This window comes from Astatotilapia calliptera, chromosome 20 (genome assembly GCF_900246225.1).
Source record: "Astatotilapia calliptera chromosome 20, fAstCal1.2, whole genome shotgun sequence".
Taxonomy (NCBI): Eukaryota; Metazoa; Chordata; class Actinopteri; order Cichliformes; family Cichlidae; genus Astatotilapia; species Astatotilapia calliptera.
In genome coordinates this window covers 24127554-24143893 of record NC_039321.1, presented here as the reverse complement: position 1 = coordinate 24143893, position 16340 = coordinate 24127554, and the positions used below count along the sequence as shown (strand labels likewise).

General features: G+C 39.4%; 2 protein-coding genes across 2 annotated transcripts; both read left to right on the top strand.

The window, feature by feature from the left end:
* The first annotated feature begins 1356 nt into the window (after positions 1–1356).
* LOC113013291 (neurexophilin-2-like) lies at positions 1357–7471 on the top strand. Its single transcript, XM_026154085.1, has 2 exons — positions 1357–1571; positions 6429–7471. The coding sequence occupies exons 1-2, from the start codon at positions 1494–1496 to the stop codon at positions 7251–7253; spliced, it is 903 nt and encodes a 300-aa protein (XP_026009870.1). The 5' UTR covers positions 1357–1493; the 3' UTR covers positions 7254–7471.
* A 143-nt stretch (positions 7472–7614) lies between these two features.
* LOC113013289 (serine hydroxymethyltransferase, mitochondrial-like) lies at positions 7615–15315 on the top strand. Its single transcript, XM_026154082.1, has 12 exons — positions 7615–7903; positions 8869–9072; positions 11147–11226; positions 11850–12050; positions 12217–12298; positions 12405–12527; positions 12711–12850; positions 12985–13147; positions 13310–13409; positions 13821–13976; positions 14312–14419; positions 14669–15315. Exons 1-12 carry the CDS (start codon positions 7871–7873, stop codon positions 14794–14796), a joined length of 1518 nt encoding a protein of 505 aa, XP_026009867.1. The 5' UTR covers positions 7615–7870; the 3' UTR covers positions 14797–15315.
* Positions 15316–16340: the final 1025 nt, after the last annotated feature.

The following is a 16340-nucleotide window of genomic DNA, read 5'->3' as shown; positions in this document are numbered from 1 at the left end:
AGTCACTGGATTTTCAGTTAGATGCCTGTGGTTAACACAAACTTTATCTCCTACAAAATAAAATACATTGGTGCGGTAAATCATTAAATATCCATCCTTCCATTTTCTTTCACTTATCTAGTAAGTAAATATCTCACTTGTAAATTTTGAAGTCATTAAAATGCTGATAGTTAGCAGTTTATTTCCGGTAAATGGATTTTGAGGAAAAAGAAAGAAAGAAAAATGTGGCTTTAATTTGTGGAGAACATGTTGCTGAAAAACACATTTTACCTATGATGAGTTTTATGTCATGCAAAGCCTATTTGCATGTGTGTGTGTGTGTGTGTGTGTGTGTGTGTGTGTGTGTGTGTGTGTGTGTGTGTGTGTGTGTGTGTGTGTGTGTGTGTGTGTGTGTGTGTGTGTGTTTTGTGAGCAATTGTAACTTCTTATCTTTGTCTACAAAACAAAAAGATACATGTAAAGGTCAGCTTAGGGACTATATTTAAAATACTTCAGAATGCTAATCCCCTTCACATTACCACATTTTTTGCTGCCACAGAAACACTGACCACATGTAAAAACTCACTAACTGTGAATACGACACAAACACCGGCTGTAGAAATGCCCTCAAGGAAAGCAGTGGCTCAATCTTCATGTCTTACATTTTCTCTAATCCTACCTGCTTTAGTGAGATTTTTATGTCAAATCACAAAATTACTTTAAACTAACTATTAAACCTAAGTTGATTTAACTCACACTCAAAGCAGCAAGCGAACATATGCTTTCAAAGTTAAACCAGTTTAAAATGCAGGTGCTCTTTCACACTCATCGTTATCTGTCAAGTGGAAGAACTAGTGTGGAGGTGCTCGAACAGATGGAGCGCGGTGGGTTTGTGCATTTATACAAAATCTAATTTTGGTTCTTTATTCAGTTTAGGTAGCTGGTTACTGCTCGCAGTGATTCTGTGGCTTAAAGTTTCACTGCGGCACTGAATCTCATCAGTTGTCAGTAATTTTTCACAATCCCCGGAGAGCGCCCTCGTCATTTCTGTCAGCCTCCCTGTGGCTGTGCGGGGACAGGGAGGGCTGTCAAACTGTGCCTGCCCGAGAGCGCCTGGGTTGATGAGTCATAATAAGGGCTGTCCAGGTGGTGAAAATGAGGCTGTGTGAGTGTGTGTGTGTGTGTGTGTGTACATTTACAGTACAATAAATTTGTTCTCCTCTTATGGATGCTATACTTTATTATAAATTTTTGATCACGTCAAGTCAGTTGTACGTATGTGTGTGTGTGTCTTGGGGGCTAGAGAGAGAAGGAAAAACAGAGTAAGAGAGAGAGAGAGAACAGGAGTCAGTGGGAGGGAGAGGAGAGGCGAGCAGAGCGGAGTGTTCACTCCATTTCTTGGGGATTTTCGAGTCTCTCACTGCGGATTGTCTCCTCTTCTTTAGAAGTGAAAGTCGACTTTAACTCCGTTAATCATTCAGGCAGATTGCCTGTAACAAAGTCCCACTCTCTGGATGGAGAAAGGCTGCTGCAAAATGAGGGCTTTGTGTTTGAACTTTGCCATCACCTGTCTGTGGCTTCTTCCTTCATCAGTGAGTAGACTGCAGACAGCCTTTGCACCAAGTGCATGAAGAGTTACTTCCATTCAGATTTCCTGTAAATGTGTACCATTGATTATTAGCGATCAGTACGTTATAATCAAATTTATGTGCTGCTTGATTTCTGCCACTCATTCTGAGATTACAGCACTGTTGCAGAATAAGACATGGACTGTCAAAATTATCCCAAACATCACTGTAGTTTTAAAAGGTAACAAGTAACTTGCCATGGGATTTTAAGAAGTAGAAAAGAGTTTAAATGACTTGGTAAAGACTTCATGGGATTTGCTGTTTTGAGAATATTGTGAGAAAAAAAAAATCAGAGACCTGTTCATTTTTAGGAATGAGAAACGGTGTCTTGCTCTGATGTGATTCGCTTTGTTACTTTCAAACTTAAGACCGAAGACGTTTTCATTGTGTGAAATTGTACTAGGACTTGATTAAAGTGGAATCTTTTGTTAGATAAAGTTCAGGAAGGATGAATATATATACCGCTTTCACATTTTAAATTTGTTCCAGTCCCATGGTGTCTAATTCTCTTTCAAGCGTAGTTGTAATTTAATCTGCGCCCCTTTCTTTAATTCAACTTTCTCATGCTGCACGAGCAGCAGACTGCATCATCTGCATCTCTGGTATTTAAGATGTCAAGTGCAAACCCTCAAAGCAACCTCATTTTGTGCTTTATTGCTTGAACTAAATGAGTGCACGGGCTTTGTCAGTCTGAAGAAGTTTCATCACCCTGGGGCTTAAAAACATTCAAACTTATTTTTCTTTTCTTTTTTTCTTCTTGGTTAAGCCGTTAAAAAAAAACAATCCAAAAAACTGACACATTAAGGAACTTTTTAGCCAGTGGCAAGAATTCTATCTCTCTGTCCTTAAAAAAAGCAAACACTCCTCCCAGGCTTTTCAGTTGCTTTTCAGTTTTTACTTTTTTTTTTGCTTCTGCAGGTACTTTTACACACGTGTTGTGCTTGTATCCCCTCCACTGCTGTTGCTCAGTTGCAGTCACTGTGCTGGCATCTTGACACTGAGCCAGTGACATTGCTGTCACACTGTGGGCTCCAATTAGGGCAGGTGAGAACAGCACGTAGCTGGAGCTTTGGGTTTGTAACAATAGGCGCAGCTGGAGCGCACTTGGTTAGGGGAGGAAGGCAGAGATTGGCACACAGGGATGAGGTGGTTGGGGGGGGGGATGAGAATCCTGCTTGTTTGAGTAAAATAATGATATCCTGGGAGCTGTTTATTCAGAAATCTAGGTGAGATTAGCCCTAAACCTCCATCTGCCTCTGACACATTATGGCAAAAACAGAAATCAAGTCCTAAACAGTGAATGTGAACAACTCATGTCCCTAGAGGCGTAAAAAAATCTTGTCCCATCACCCACAGAGCATCCACCATTACACCTAAGCTAAAGTAAGTGTTTATATAAAAAGAGAAGTGTCCAATTAGTTTTTATCCTAAACTCATTGTGCAAAATTGGTGTTATATACTTTTTGTATATACAGTTTGCATACTGAGACGTAGCTTCACGTGTCAGCCATGCAGAGCAAATGTGTTACATAAACATCACTTGATTTATTGGGATTTGTGTATTTTAATAGACACAACAGCAGGTGGTTGCCTGGCTTATGATAAGCTGCTTCATCAGTATGAAGACGTATTTAGTTTTCATGGTCACACTCTTATATTTTTGGAGTGCTATTTCTTTTTTAAACCCAAGAGGGACATTCAAGTGGAGTTAATTACCGTATTTCTCTGTGTTAATGATGTCTTCAGTTCTGCGTGAGCTGTGCATGAAATGTGGCGCTATCACAGAAGCCAAAATATTTAACATTAAAGCAATTAGTGGCAACAGATTGGTTTTTAGTTCCTGTAAAATATATTTGGAGTGTTTCTCCGGTACAGTGGAGTCAACACTGTAAGAGGCAGCTTAATGTATCATTTTGATGTGGTGTATTTTTTTCATATAATCTGCAGGCTGTTCACCCATACTGTTTCATCAGATTTGACTTCAGGGGAAAGGCCAGGGAGCGTAGATACCTTTATACAATCTATTTCCCGAAAAAGGGACAAAATAGGACAGTAGAAGGAAGGAGGACAATGTGGGTGGAAGTGATGAATACAACGAACAAAACATGAAGTCGTAAGCTCTTACCTAACAAGATGCATTCAGGTGAAAGCTTAATCCCTTATTCATTTCAAGAAGCTGTCCAAATCAATCCAAGATTAGAAGCTGGGATATTTAAGGTAATGAAGAGGAGGAGGAGGAAAAAGGTTAAAGATTTTTTAGTCTTTTTGAGACCACTGAGACATATTTGGCACAGAAGGAGCTCAATATGGAAATGTGCCTGAAACAGATGCATATTTTTCATATTTTCATACATTTATTATTTTATTGATTCTTCAGCAGCCACATTTCTCTCTATCTCAAGCATATTGATTAATCAGCCTATAGACGGTCCATTACCAAGGTCGTGCAGAAACGACGATTGAAAGTTTTAAAGGGGGAGTGAGAGAGGACGAACGGACGGGCAAATTAAAACGTGTTAATGGCAACAAGAACGGGACTGTGTTTGTTTGTGGTGTGGGTGTGTGCATGTTCCTCATTACTGTAGTCCTTGCCTGAAGGAGATAACCTATTGATCACAGTCAATTTCAAGACGTTCTCAGTGCGAGGGCCCGCAACACTCAAGAATAATTATTTAAATCGATTATGTGCTGCCTTATAGTGCAGCTACAGTCAAGCTGTCCTTCCTTTGTGGTCATCCAGGTGGTCAAGGGCAGTTTTGCTCTTCATCTTTCTTGTCACTTTCTGCAGTCCAACAACAAAATCGTGTGACTTTTTTACTGTCGTTTTTTTTACTGTAGTTAATGGTGACAATGTTGACAACCCCAGAGTTGTTTTGGGTTACAGTCGATATTATAAAGTTCTTGTAGTTGTCTGTGAGCATTGGTGGATATGAGTTTCATTTGGTGCTTTTAAGAGTTGTTTTATTAGTATAACAAAACACAAAAGTAGTTTGCGGCTAATCAAAGAGGTTCGATTTTAGGATTTGGGTCTCTCTTTCTTTTTCTGCCTCTCTTTGATATATCAGTATCTACGCCAGTATCAAAGAGCTGGATGAAATTTTACATGTGGTGCTTACTGAATTCAAAATAAATAAAAAGATAAATAAAAAACAAGGCAACGTGTCTTTTCACTACTTGGCAAATCGGCCAATTACAACACAAATTTGGGGGATTTTTTTCCTAACAGGGACTGTTTCTTCAGTTAAAACAATCTACAAAATGTTATATTCTGTAGTGTTTATGGAAAAATGGTGTGCAAAAGCACAACACTGTGGCCAAATTCCATTTGTCTCCATTGTTTTGAAACTGCACCGGAGATCTCAAAAACTGGCATCTCAGTGTTTAATGCAAAGTAAAATGCATATATATATATATATATATATATATATATATATATATATAAACACACACATACATATATATATATATATTACCCCTGTGGATACACAGTTGTGGTGAGATGTTTAGACTCATCATGGGCATAAATGTCATGGTAATGTGGGGCTTGTAATGATTTCTTTAAACTGTTCTTTTTCCAGGGTGGAATGATCGTACAGCAAACATCTGTAATGGTTTAAGAAAAATAAATAAGTATGTACACAAGTTTTAATTTATTTTGGACAACAAGCTTCTAGCATAATTCTGGCTGGATATTTGACCAATCTTCATTTAAACAAGGTTGTTTAATGGCATGGAGCTTTTAAGCAGGGTCTACACATTTTAAACGAGACTGAGGTTGTGGCTTTGGCACGGCCATTCCAGAAACATAATGGGCCATTTCTAAACAGCTACAAATTTGAGGATAATCGGTTTAATGTAAGAAAAATTATTAGGATGTGTTACCACTTTGTCAAAGTGTGAAAGAACACCCAAGCTGTCCCCTCAGATGAGATGAAATTGGTTAGGATGTTCAGGAATAACCAGGTAACCACCATGGAAATTTTACATTTCCACTTTTAGGCTTGACTAAGATTGCAGATACTCACACAGACAAGTCAAATGGCTTCTGGAGAAAATTTTAATGGTCGATAATTCAAAGATTGACCTGTGTGGTTACAATGACAAGAGGTTGTTGGAGTAAGGGCGAGGTTCTAAGACCACTGTACCTGTTGTCAAGCATGGTGGTGGTCACATAATGCCCTGGGTCTGTTCTGCTCCCATTGGTACTGGTATATTGCACACGGTAGATGGAATAATGAAGAAGGGGTCTCTCCGAATACTTCAACTTCACCTCAAATCAACAGCTTGGACACAACTGCATGTCCGAGTTGGACAATGATTTCAAACATCTCAAAAACATGATAAAGCAGGCTAACAATAAGCTTCTGGAATGGCATTCCCAAAGTACAAATCTCAATCCTATTGGGAATTTGTGGACTATGCTTCAAAGAAGCCAAGTAGAGTGTTCAAATATCCTGCAAGAATGATGCCAGATACATGTTGGTGGCTACCAATAGTGTTTGGTCTAGGTGAAACTTACTAAGACATTTAACCAAATGTTAGTGGGGTTTATGCATGCTTTTGAGCTTAGATAAAATCCAAAACATTTCAGACTTGTGAAGCTAATTCTTGTTTTATTTTTTTAAGTCATTAAATATGTATGTTGTACAATCCCTGGAAAAAGAACAGTTCACTAAAACCCCAAAGCCCCATGACATTTATGCCCATAGTGACTGTTAACTTCTGAGCACAGCTGTATGTAAGCTGACAAATAAGCTATATCTTGCAACAATGGATGAAGAACATTTTCAAAATTCACTATTTTATACTTTTTTTCCACAGGTCCAAGAGATATCCAAGAAACTGGAATTCCAAAGCCAAGAGTGGGGTGAGGCGGAAGGAGGAAGAGAAGGTGCTGGTGGAGCAGCACTGAAAGTTAAACATATCTCCAAAGATTTACAGATCATCTCCACCAAACATAAAACACCTGCTTATGGCTCGCTTGGCCCATACGGTTGGCCTCAGAACTTCTCACAAGCCCTGGATCAGTATCTGTATCGTCCTCCTCCCAAATCCAAACCTCCAGCTAAAACTTCCCCAAAGGCCAAAAAGATCCTGGGCTGGGGGGATTTTTACTTTAATGTGAAAACAGTGAAATTTAGCCTCTTGGTGACAGGGAAGATTGTGGATCACATCAATGGAACATTCAGCGTCTACTTCCGCCACAATTCATCCCGTCTGGGGAACATATCTGTCAGCATCGTTCCACCTTCCAAAGCTGTGGGATGGGAGGTTCTTGATCCTGCATCTCAGAGTGTTCACACTAAAAACTCAGTACTGCTCCCAGATCTGATGTCCCAGTTGCCAAGCCCTCCTCAGTCCACCAGCTCCACTCCTCCCGAACAGCAGAAGCAGCAGCAGGACATGATGATGGTGACTGAACTCAACTGCCGGATCGAGTACCAGAGAACCAACCGGTCCAAGAAGACCAAGCCCTGCATGTACGACCCAGGCCAGACATGCTACTCAGAAAACACCCAGTCCCAGGCAGCCTGGATCTGTGCCAAACCATTTAAGGTTATATGCATCTTCATCGCCTTCACTGGCACAGATTACAGACTGGTGCAGAAAGTTTGCCCTGAGCAGAACCAGCAACACTTTGGGTGACAAATTCTGAGATATGATACACTGACTTCTCACTCGTCCTTCAAACATCCTTCAGAATCATATGTTCAGTTTTCCAAACACCTTCAACATAAAGATACATCGTCAGCCTGTCAGTGAATGCAGATTGAGTCAAAACTTGTATTGTCTTTTTTAAGGATTTAAGTTTTGTGTAAGCTTTGTGTTGTCTGAAAGCACACTCATTAAAACATTAACGCTGATTTTGAATTTGTGTTTAAAACTTTTGCCTCACGATTATGCATTAATTAAGGTTTCCATCCAAAATTTGACTTGTATTCTTATTTTTTTTTACTTAAAAAATAATGATAATATTGTATATGTATCTATGTTTAAGGACAGAATCACATGTAGGTTTTCTTTTAAAGCACAGACTGACTTCAGCTAATGTTTTTACTATGAAAATGTTTCTATGCCTGTTTGTTTTATGGAAGTTTCCTATTCAAAGAACTCACAGAGCGAGATGAAAGGGATTATTTACTGTAGTCATTATTATCAGTGACACAAAGTACACGTCCGGTATCTGGCTGCATCCAGTACTGATTTTACTTTCACCCTTTGCACCTGGGAAGTTTTCTGTTTTTCCCTCAGCTGTTGCAGACATGCTCTCTCTGACGTTAAGGCAAAGATTACAGGTGAGTACGTTTTGTTTTTTTAAATTACGTGCACTTATATCTGCTTCAGGAGACCCTTTTTCTGCATGTAAGAGTAGTTGTAAATAAGTCACTTATAACTGTAAGTAGGCCAGCTTGTCACTAAACGTCAACCCTGATAAAAATGTCTGGTTTGAAGATTTTTTCTTTGTATTTTTCGGTCCAAAAGAGAAACACACACTGCTGTCCCAGTTTATTTATTTATTTTGCTGAAAGAAAGTTGACTGCACAGTCTGCACTTTATGCAAGACTTACTATACTCAACACAGCGAATACAAAAGATGAAAGGAGACTTACTTTAACATATATTTATGCTTCAACAGTAATCTGTCTATTAGGCCAAAGTAACACATAGTTGCATAACTATCATGCAGGCACAAGCTGGTTTCAACAAACAAGCCCCTCCATGTCTGACCAGCCCACACGCAGTACATTTTTCAAGTCCAAGGTTTTCCATAACTGCTCCATTGAATAACACATTTGGGGGGGTTTTGTGTTTTTTTTTTTACTGCCTTTCATTTAATGGGTTGTTTAGAACATCAAAAGCCACATTATTCTAACTCCCTTGTTTACAAACCCCAAGTGCAAAGTATTATCATTTTGAGGGATGAAAGTATTTGTGCACAGGCTTACTCTTCATCAGGGTTTCAAAAGACACCAAAGGATGAAAAAGAACCCCCCACCAGAAACTTTTCTTTTTACACTCTGCAGAGCATTTAAAGCACAATGGAGAGTTGCATCGCACCCCGTGACTTGGTATTTGTGCCTTCAAGAGGTTTTTATTAACTTCTCTGAGCAGTTTAGAACAGCAGGTCGCAAGAAATGTAACACAGTCGCCCCAGGCTGCTTACTAGTGAACAGCTTTAAAATCATTATTCAAAGAGTGTACATTTATTCAGTGACTGAAATCATTCCTGTGTGTTCATCCACTACCCCCCACGCTGCAGCCCCTTTTTCTCAGTGCTTCAGCATGTTTGGGCCAACAGAGGCAGATGACTGCAAAATCTTGCAGAAGACACCTCAGCAACAGCAGCAGCAGCGATGGGTGGACAGGACAGGAGAGCCTGGCTCAGGATGACCCAGAGATGTGGAGACTCCTGCAGCAGGAGAAGGACAGGCAGTGTCGGGGACTGGAGCTCATCGCATCAGAGGTCAGACCCCATTTAGATGAAAGAGAAGAAAATGTGATCAAAGTACCATAAGGAGATTAAATAAAAGAGGAAAAACATGAAAGCTAAATCTTCAGTAAATCTTGATTGGAAAAACAACACGTTATATGTATGATTCCCCTCAGCAGCCTGCTGCTGAGGGGAATCAAAAGTGGCTGTTTAAATGTTTGCTCTGTGTATTGCGTCACACATAATCTCTGTGCAAAATTAGTTCTGGAAAAAGAGGTGTGACAGGTAAACTGTGCTGTTCATTGTTAAATTAAAATAAAATAAAAGCAACTAGAATTGCCAGCATTAAACTGTGATTTCACAGAGTACCTGCTGTAATCTAGAATGACAGTTTCAAGTGCAAGTCTTATGGAAATGTGCTGTTCACTGTAAAATACAAGCTTTACAGTGAAATACTGTCAGCTGTTTGACTAGCATAAAATTATTATGTAACTTGTTGCTATTCTACTCCTAGAAACACATTTATAAAAATCCTGGTGCGTTAAAAAATCTCAAAACACCCAGAAAATCACTCACTGCTAGAGTTTTGGTCATGGTGGCTCAATAACCACATCACTCATGCACAGCCAGCAATCAAAATATAACTTATTGATATGAACTAAAATATTAAAAGTCCTGTGTGTATTTATGTTCAACAGAGACAAAAAATTAGTGGTGATAATCTAGTTTAGCACCGGCACCGGCATCAAAGGCACCGGCATTTACAGAGCTCAAAGAACACTACAGTCATATGCGAATTTCCTGTATTTTTACAGCTTTTTTTATATAGTGAACAATATTTAAAAAATAAGAATTTTAATTTTCCTCCTACTTGATTGTTCAATAGATGATGTCAGTCAAAAATAAATACCGGGGTAATGAGTCTATAGGCTTACATTTAACGTTAAGACCTCATAAAAATCGGTTTTGCGACGCAAAATTCATGAAAGAGCTGCAGACTCCACAGACTTACAGTAAAATACTCCACTGAGTTTGGGCTGAAAGATGTTTTGTTCTTCACAGAGGAGCACATTTGTCAGCAGTGAAATCTCAAGTCATCAGAGTTGTAGTTTCCAGAATTTTACTGTTTTCTTCAGCATTCACCGAGATTTCCGATGCACCCCACCAACTCCTTTTAAGTCAGTTATTTTGACTAAGTGGAAGCTGTGGGAAAAGACGGGAGCTTTTATTCTTTTATTCTCCACCAATTATGCATCCACAGAACTATCACTCACGATGACATCTGAAAGGTTTAATCTTCTTTTACATGTGCTATCAGTCATTTGCCGCTCTGAGCCAACTCCCAGAGGAGAGACCCTGCTTTTTTTTCATCTTCAGGAACATAGTCAAATGATCCCATTAGGTTCCCCCCACTGATTTCTTTCACTGATCCCCACATTTAAAGCTGAGACAGAGAAGGAGGAGCGATCGTGTATGTGTGTGTTTGTGTGTGTTTGTGTGTGTCAAGATAGTGTTTCAAAATGTCATGGAAAGAGATTTATGTCACTTGGGGGACTAGTTTTAAACCCCACTGGAATGATTGAGGGATCCCTGAACAGTGACAGGTTTAGTAAAATAACAACCCAGAGGGGGCGGCTGAGGAGGACAGAGAAAGAGAAAGCGAAAGACAGTGAGAGAAGATAAGCTGAAATGTGAGTGGGAGAAAAAAAGACTGAGACAGGGAAAAAAATTCATTTACATTCATTTCCTTTTTCCGCAGCTCCATCTCTTTTCTGACATTTGACACCGTGCTGAACTTTGCAAGGATTCAGTACTAGTTAGATTCTTCTATATTCAGCCCTCAGCATCACTATAGTACCTCTAATGCACTCTGATTTCTTTAAATAATCAAACATGGCTCATTTGTAGCTTATACAATAGGCTGTTAAAAGCATCTGCTCCATTTTTGTTGCAATAAGTATTTGCAAAACAGTCGTCCTTCTGAAGATAAATAAAAGCTATATCTGGTTAAAAAAAAAACAGGTTATATTTGGTGACAGACTTCTGAAAATATAAGTAAGATAAAAATTTACTGCAGGTTTTGATGCTTTTTTGTTTGTCCCTCCAGAACTTCTGCAGTCGTGCAGCTTTGGAGGCACAGGGCTCCTGTCTGAACAACAAATACTCTGAGGGATACCCAGGACAAAGGTAATAAGCATCGCCTACTTTAAACATATATTGATTTAGTCATTAAAACTATTTTCAGAAGCCAGCACATGAAGCTTATAAAATTTCATTTAAAGGCAAATGGACTTTAAAACAAAAAGGTTTGCATTTCTTTTCCCAGCATAATTCAGGGCTGTTCACATAGCATATAGCAATATAATCCAGCTCAACACAAACTAAAAGTGCACAAAGTATATTAAAGGACAGTGACATGATATAGAGTGATATGACAGCATACGATGCAATACAGTCTGTTGAATATGATATGATTGAATGCAAAAGAAAGCAATACTATGATACTATACGATGTAATAAAATCTGATGTGATACACAACAGTGATCAGTGTTATCCATCATAGTACAGTTTCAGTAAGAAACAATAACATATAGCCAAATAAATGGAACAATACATTACGACACCCCATGATATGACAGAATACAAAGTTTGAAGATGTGATAGGATACATAAGGGTACTGCATGATTCAGTACACATGATTTGTTGCAAAATTATACAGTTATCGTACAATATGATAAATTACAATATGAAGTGTGTGCGTTACAATAACATGAGATGATTCTATGTTTCTTTTTTTGTTTTTGTCAGATACTACGGAGGTGCAGAGATTGTCGACCAGATCGAGCTGCTGTGTCAGAAGCGAGCGCTCTCGGTCTTTGGTCTGGATCCCAATCTGTGGGGCGTTAATGTTCAGCCATACTCTGGATCCCCTGCTAACTTTGCAGCCTACACCTCTGTGCTGCAGCCTCATGACCGCATCATGGGCCTGGATCTGCCTGATGGGGGACAGTGAGTCAATATGTCAAAGTTCATTCATGCTAGACATGCTCAAGCAGAGGATATTTCCATTCCCATAATAACATTTTATACAGAGCTTTTTGTCCACCCTGCACCTGCTCATCTTCTGCCCACGTGCGCTCTGTTATAATTATATATTTTGTCCTTCACATTTCAGCCTTACCCACGGCTACATGTCAGACAACAAAAGAGTCTCAGCCACCTCTATTTACTTTGAATCGATGCCTTACAAAGTGGATGTAAGTAGTATTCAAACAGAATTAAGGTTTCAAACCTGTGATCCATTTAAAGACATAAGAAAGTGTAAGCTGTTCTCTCTACCCCCTGTTCCTGAATCCCCCTCAGCCCCAAACAGGTCTCATAGATTATGACCAGCTGGAGAAGACTGCTCGCCTTTTTAGACCCAGACTTATCATAGCAGGAACCAGCGCCTACGCTCGTCTCATCGACTACTCTCGCATGAAGAAGGTGCTTCATTTAATAATGTTTACGAGAAGGTGTCTCAGAAACTTCCAACAGCTGTTAACTCTACCACAAATCAGATTACTGAGTTACTGAAGCGTGATGAGATACTTGGACATTTAAAGAAAAGCTGAGAAAGTAACAGGATTTCAGGTTTGTGGGGTTCATGTTGAGCTGTGTGTCTTTTAGTTGTGTGCGGAGCTGAGTGCCTACCTGCTGGCAGATATGGCTCATATTAGTGGCCTGGTGGCTGCAGGAGCTGTTCCCTCTCCTTTTGAGCACGCTGACCTTGTGACTTCCACCACCCATAAGTCCTTGCGTGGAGCAAGGTTAGGATCTGAGCCCTAATATGAATTAATTTTAATAAGTGTGTTGATAGTTGCCTATTCAGGTAAGAGCTTTATACATGTGATTCTGCACATGTCCAGCTAAGCACATTTGGTGTCCTTTCTCTGCTCTGCAGGGCTGGCCTGATCTTCTACCGGAAAGGTGTGAGGTCCGTGGATAAGAAAGGCAGGGAAGTCCTTTATGACCTCCAGGACAGAGTGAACTTTGCTGTGTTTCCATCACTTCAGGGAGGACCTCACAACCATGCCATTGCTGGGGTGGCTGTCGCCCTCAAACAGGTCAAGATGTGTATTTTAATCTTTAATGTTCAATAATAGCCCACAAATTCAATTAAAGGGGAAATCCTCAGACAGAACATCAGCGTAGGTCGAGTAGGTCTGGATTTGGAGTATCTGAATACAATCTTATTCTCTCACACGACATGATTTCTGCTTCTGCAGGCTTCCACTCCCATGTTCAAGAGATACATCCATCAAGTGCTGCTGAACACCAAAGCCATGGCCAATGCTTTGTTTAAGAAAGGCTACACTTTGGTGTCAGGTGCTGAGTGAGTCTATGATGTTGAAATTGTATATTTTTGCATTAAAAACAAATTATTTCATACAAATTAAAATAAACGACAAATGCTTTTGTTTTCTTTCTCTGACTATGAAATTAGACTCAGCATTTATATGAGCAGTGCATTTCTACCTCTCCAGTGCCTGATGCAATTGCTTTTGGATCACTTTGCATTTGCTTCAGCCTCATTTGCATTCTGTTTTTAAAACTTTGGAAAAGTTCACTTAAGCTTCACTTGACAGTTGAATGGAAAAAAAACAGTGAGTAATATTTTACTGTAGCAGCTGCACGTCTCCTCATTGTCTCCAGGAAAGACTTGATGAGAATTTCACCATCAGAAACATTTCCTCAAATACAGATCTTATAGATCTATCCTCCTCTTCCGTTTCTCAGGTGGAACAGACAACCACCTGGTTTTGGTTGATCTTCGACCTCGTGGTATGGATGGTGCTCGAGCTGAGAGGGTCCTAGAGCTGGTGTCAATCACGGCCAACAAGAACACCTGTCCTGGAGATAAGAGCGCCCTCACTCCAGGAGGACTTCGACTTGGTACTCGCTTTAATAGAAGTGCAGCTTGTGCAGAATGTGTTGCAAAATTTAGTAATCTAGGAAAGAGTTACAGGAGTGGAGCTACTTTGGACAGACTCTGTCAGCCACTCTGTCATTCTGCCCGTATGGCAGCAGACCCTTTCTTCTCTCTCGGAGTGTCTGACTCTGTGATGTGTCTGTGTTTCCTGCTACATGTCACTGTATCTGTAGTTCTTATCACCAGACCATCATTCAGTATGTCACCATGTACCTCAAACCAACCCTCTCTTTATGAACTATTGACAACAATCAAACCATTTAATCTAACGATTGTTTTATCTGTCACTTTCTTACAGGAGCTCCAGCTCTGACCTCTCGGCAGTTTAAGGAGGCAGATTTTGAAAAAGTTGTGGAGTTGATTGATGAAGGGATTCAGATTGCACTGGACGTGAAGAAGAAGACCGGTGAGGGAGTTTCGTCTAAACCTGTGATTCATCCAGTGGGAGTGGTGGTGTTTGGGGTTTTGTGTACAGCAGATTCACCATGCTGACATGTTGTTTGCTTACATAGATTACTAGTGCTCGAATATGTGTTCAGCATTCATTATTTCTCTTGCAGCTAAGGACTGTGGATCATTTATTAGCTGTGAGTAGGGTTCAGGAAACAAGCAAAAAGAATAAATGCAATTTTTTTGCCTTTCTGTCTCCAAACAGGAAACCTGGCTAGCTTCAAGTCATTTCTGCTGGAGGACCAAGATACAGTGTCACGCATCACAGAGCTCCGCCAGCGGGTGGAGCTATTCGCCAGGCCCTTCCCCATGCCGGGATTTACTGACCATTAGAAAAAACTCAGACAAACAAGCTGTAATGCAGAGTGTTACACTTTGTTTTGTTTTTTAGACATACATATAATGCATATAATAATATAATAATTTGGTAAAAAACAAACAAACATCAGTTTAAATTGATCAGAGTGCAACAATACAGCATGGCATTTCTACATTAACTGGAAGCATTAAAATTACCAGCTGAGCTGAAAAATGTAACATAGTAACAGATATTGATATGGACAGAAATGCCAGGTGAGGTGAATGCATTAAAAATAAATGATAAAAGTCACAACTCGTTAAAAAATGACTCTAAGGAGGTTGGAAAGAAAGCAACTCAGCTTCTCAGCTCAGCTCCAAGAGACTTCTTCAGTTCTAACTCTGCATTTCTAAGTAGCATGTAAACATTCATTATGTATAACATTGTACTAATGCAGACATTTAAAATGTCTTCATAGGAGAATGTGTATGTTTTAAAAGGTAATGTAAACTACTGCAGTGTTCTTATAGAGTGTTATAAATAACTACTACATACACTGCAGTTTATAGCTAATCTGTGCTAAGTTACATTCAAGTGGATACTATTAACTTCTGTTTCTGTGTGGATTCTATTTTTATACAATATAAAACAGACAAACCCCTGTTAAGTAAGTTGTTGTGGGTACAAATACCACAATAATTACATAGATTTTTTACAAAAATATTACAAGAGGATTGAAACTATTTACTTACCAAGCGCTATTACCCTTGGTGTGATGGGTAAGGTCATCTCTCTCTCAACAGACATCTTGGTGGAAAAAGCCTTTAAAACACAAACACTGAGGCTACATCACACTGTCAGCGCAGCCAGCAAGGGCAGGAGGACAGCAATGCACCACAATGGGCGGGAAAAGACAGAGAGACAATTGTTAATTTAATGTTGCATTTATTTAACCCTTGAAAAATATATTTACATAAGTAAATAAAAGAAAAAAAACACACAACCCATCTTTTCAAGAATAATTCAACTAATTGCTCTTTTGACCAACCTAACACAGACGTTACACGGTTTTCCTATGAAAAAGACCCTGGAAGACGTTGTATTAAAGGAAAAAAAACATGCTCCCCTTCCCACTTAAAAAAATAATAAATATTAAACTTAGGTTGGAGTTCCTCACGCCACCAACCTAATGTTATATTAACTTTTTAATGTTGTGTACTGCAGCTCACACAAAATTAAATAAAGCAGGCTAACCTACATGAGCAAGCTCAAAACTGGATAAGATTGTTTTAGCAGTCTCTAAATTTCCAAAAAAAGTTGTCTTTCTTTATTCTCATTAAATGTGTATTTTTACCTGCTGCTTTAGCTGAAGCTAAATGTCCCACTGTTAGCATGGCCAGCTTCTCAATAGTCATAGAACAGAAGCGCAGGAGGACAATGCACCACACTCGGCGGGAAAAAGACAAAGACTGTCGTTGCGCCTGTGTTCTTCGCCCCTCCCCGTGGAAAATATATATCTAAATATATATTTAAATAAGAAAAGAAAAAAACACACACAACCTATTTTTTCCAGAATAAT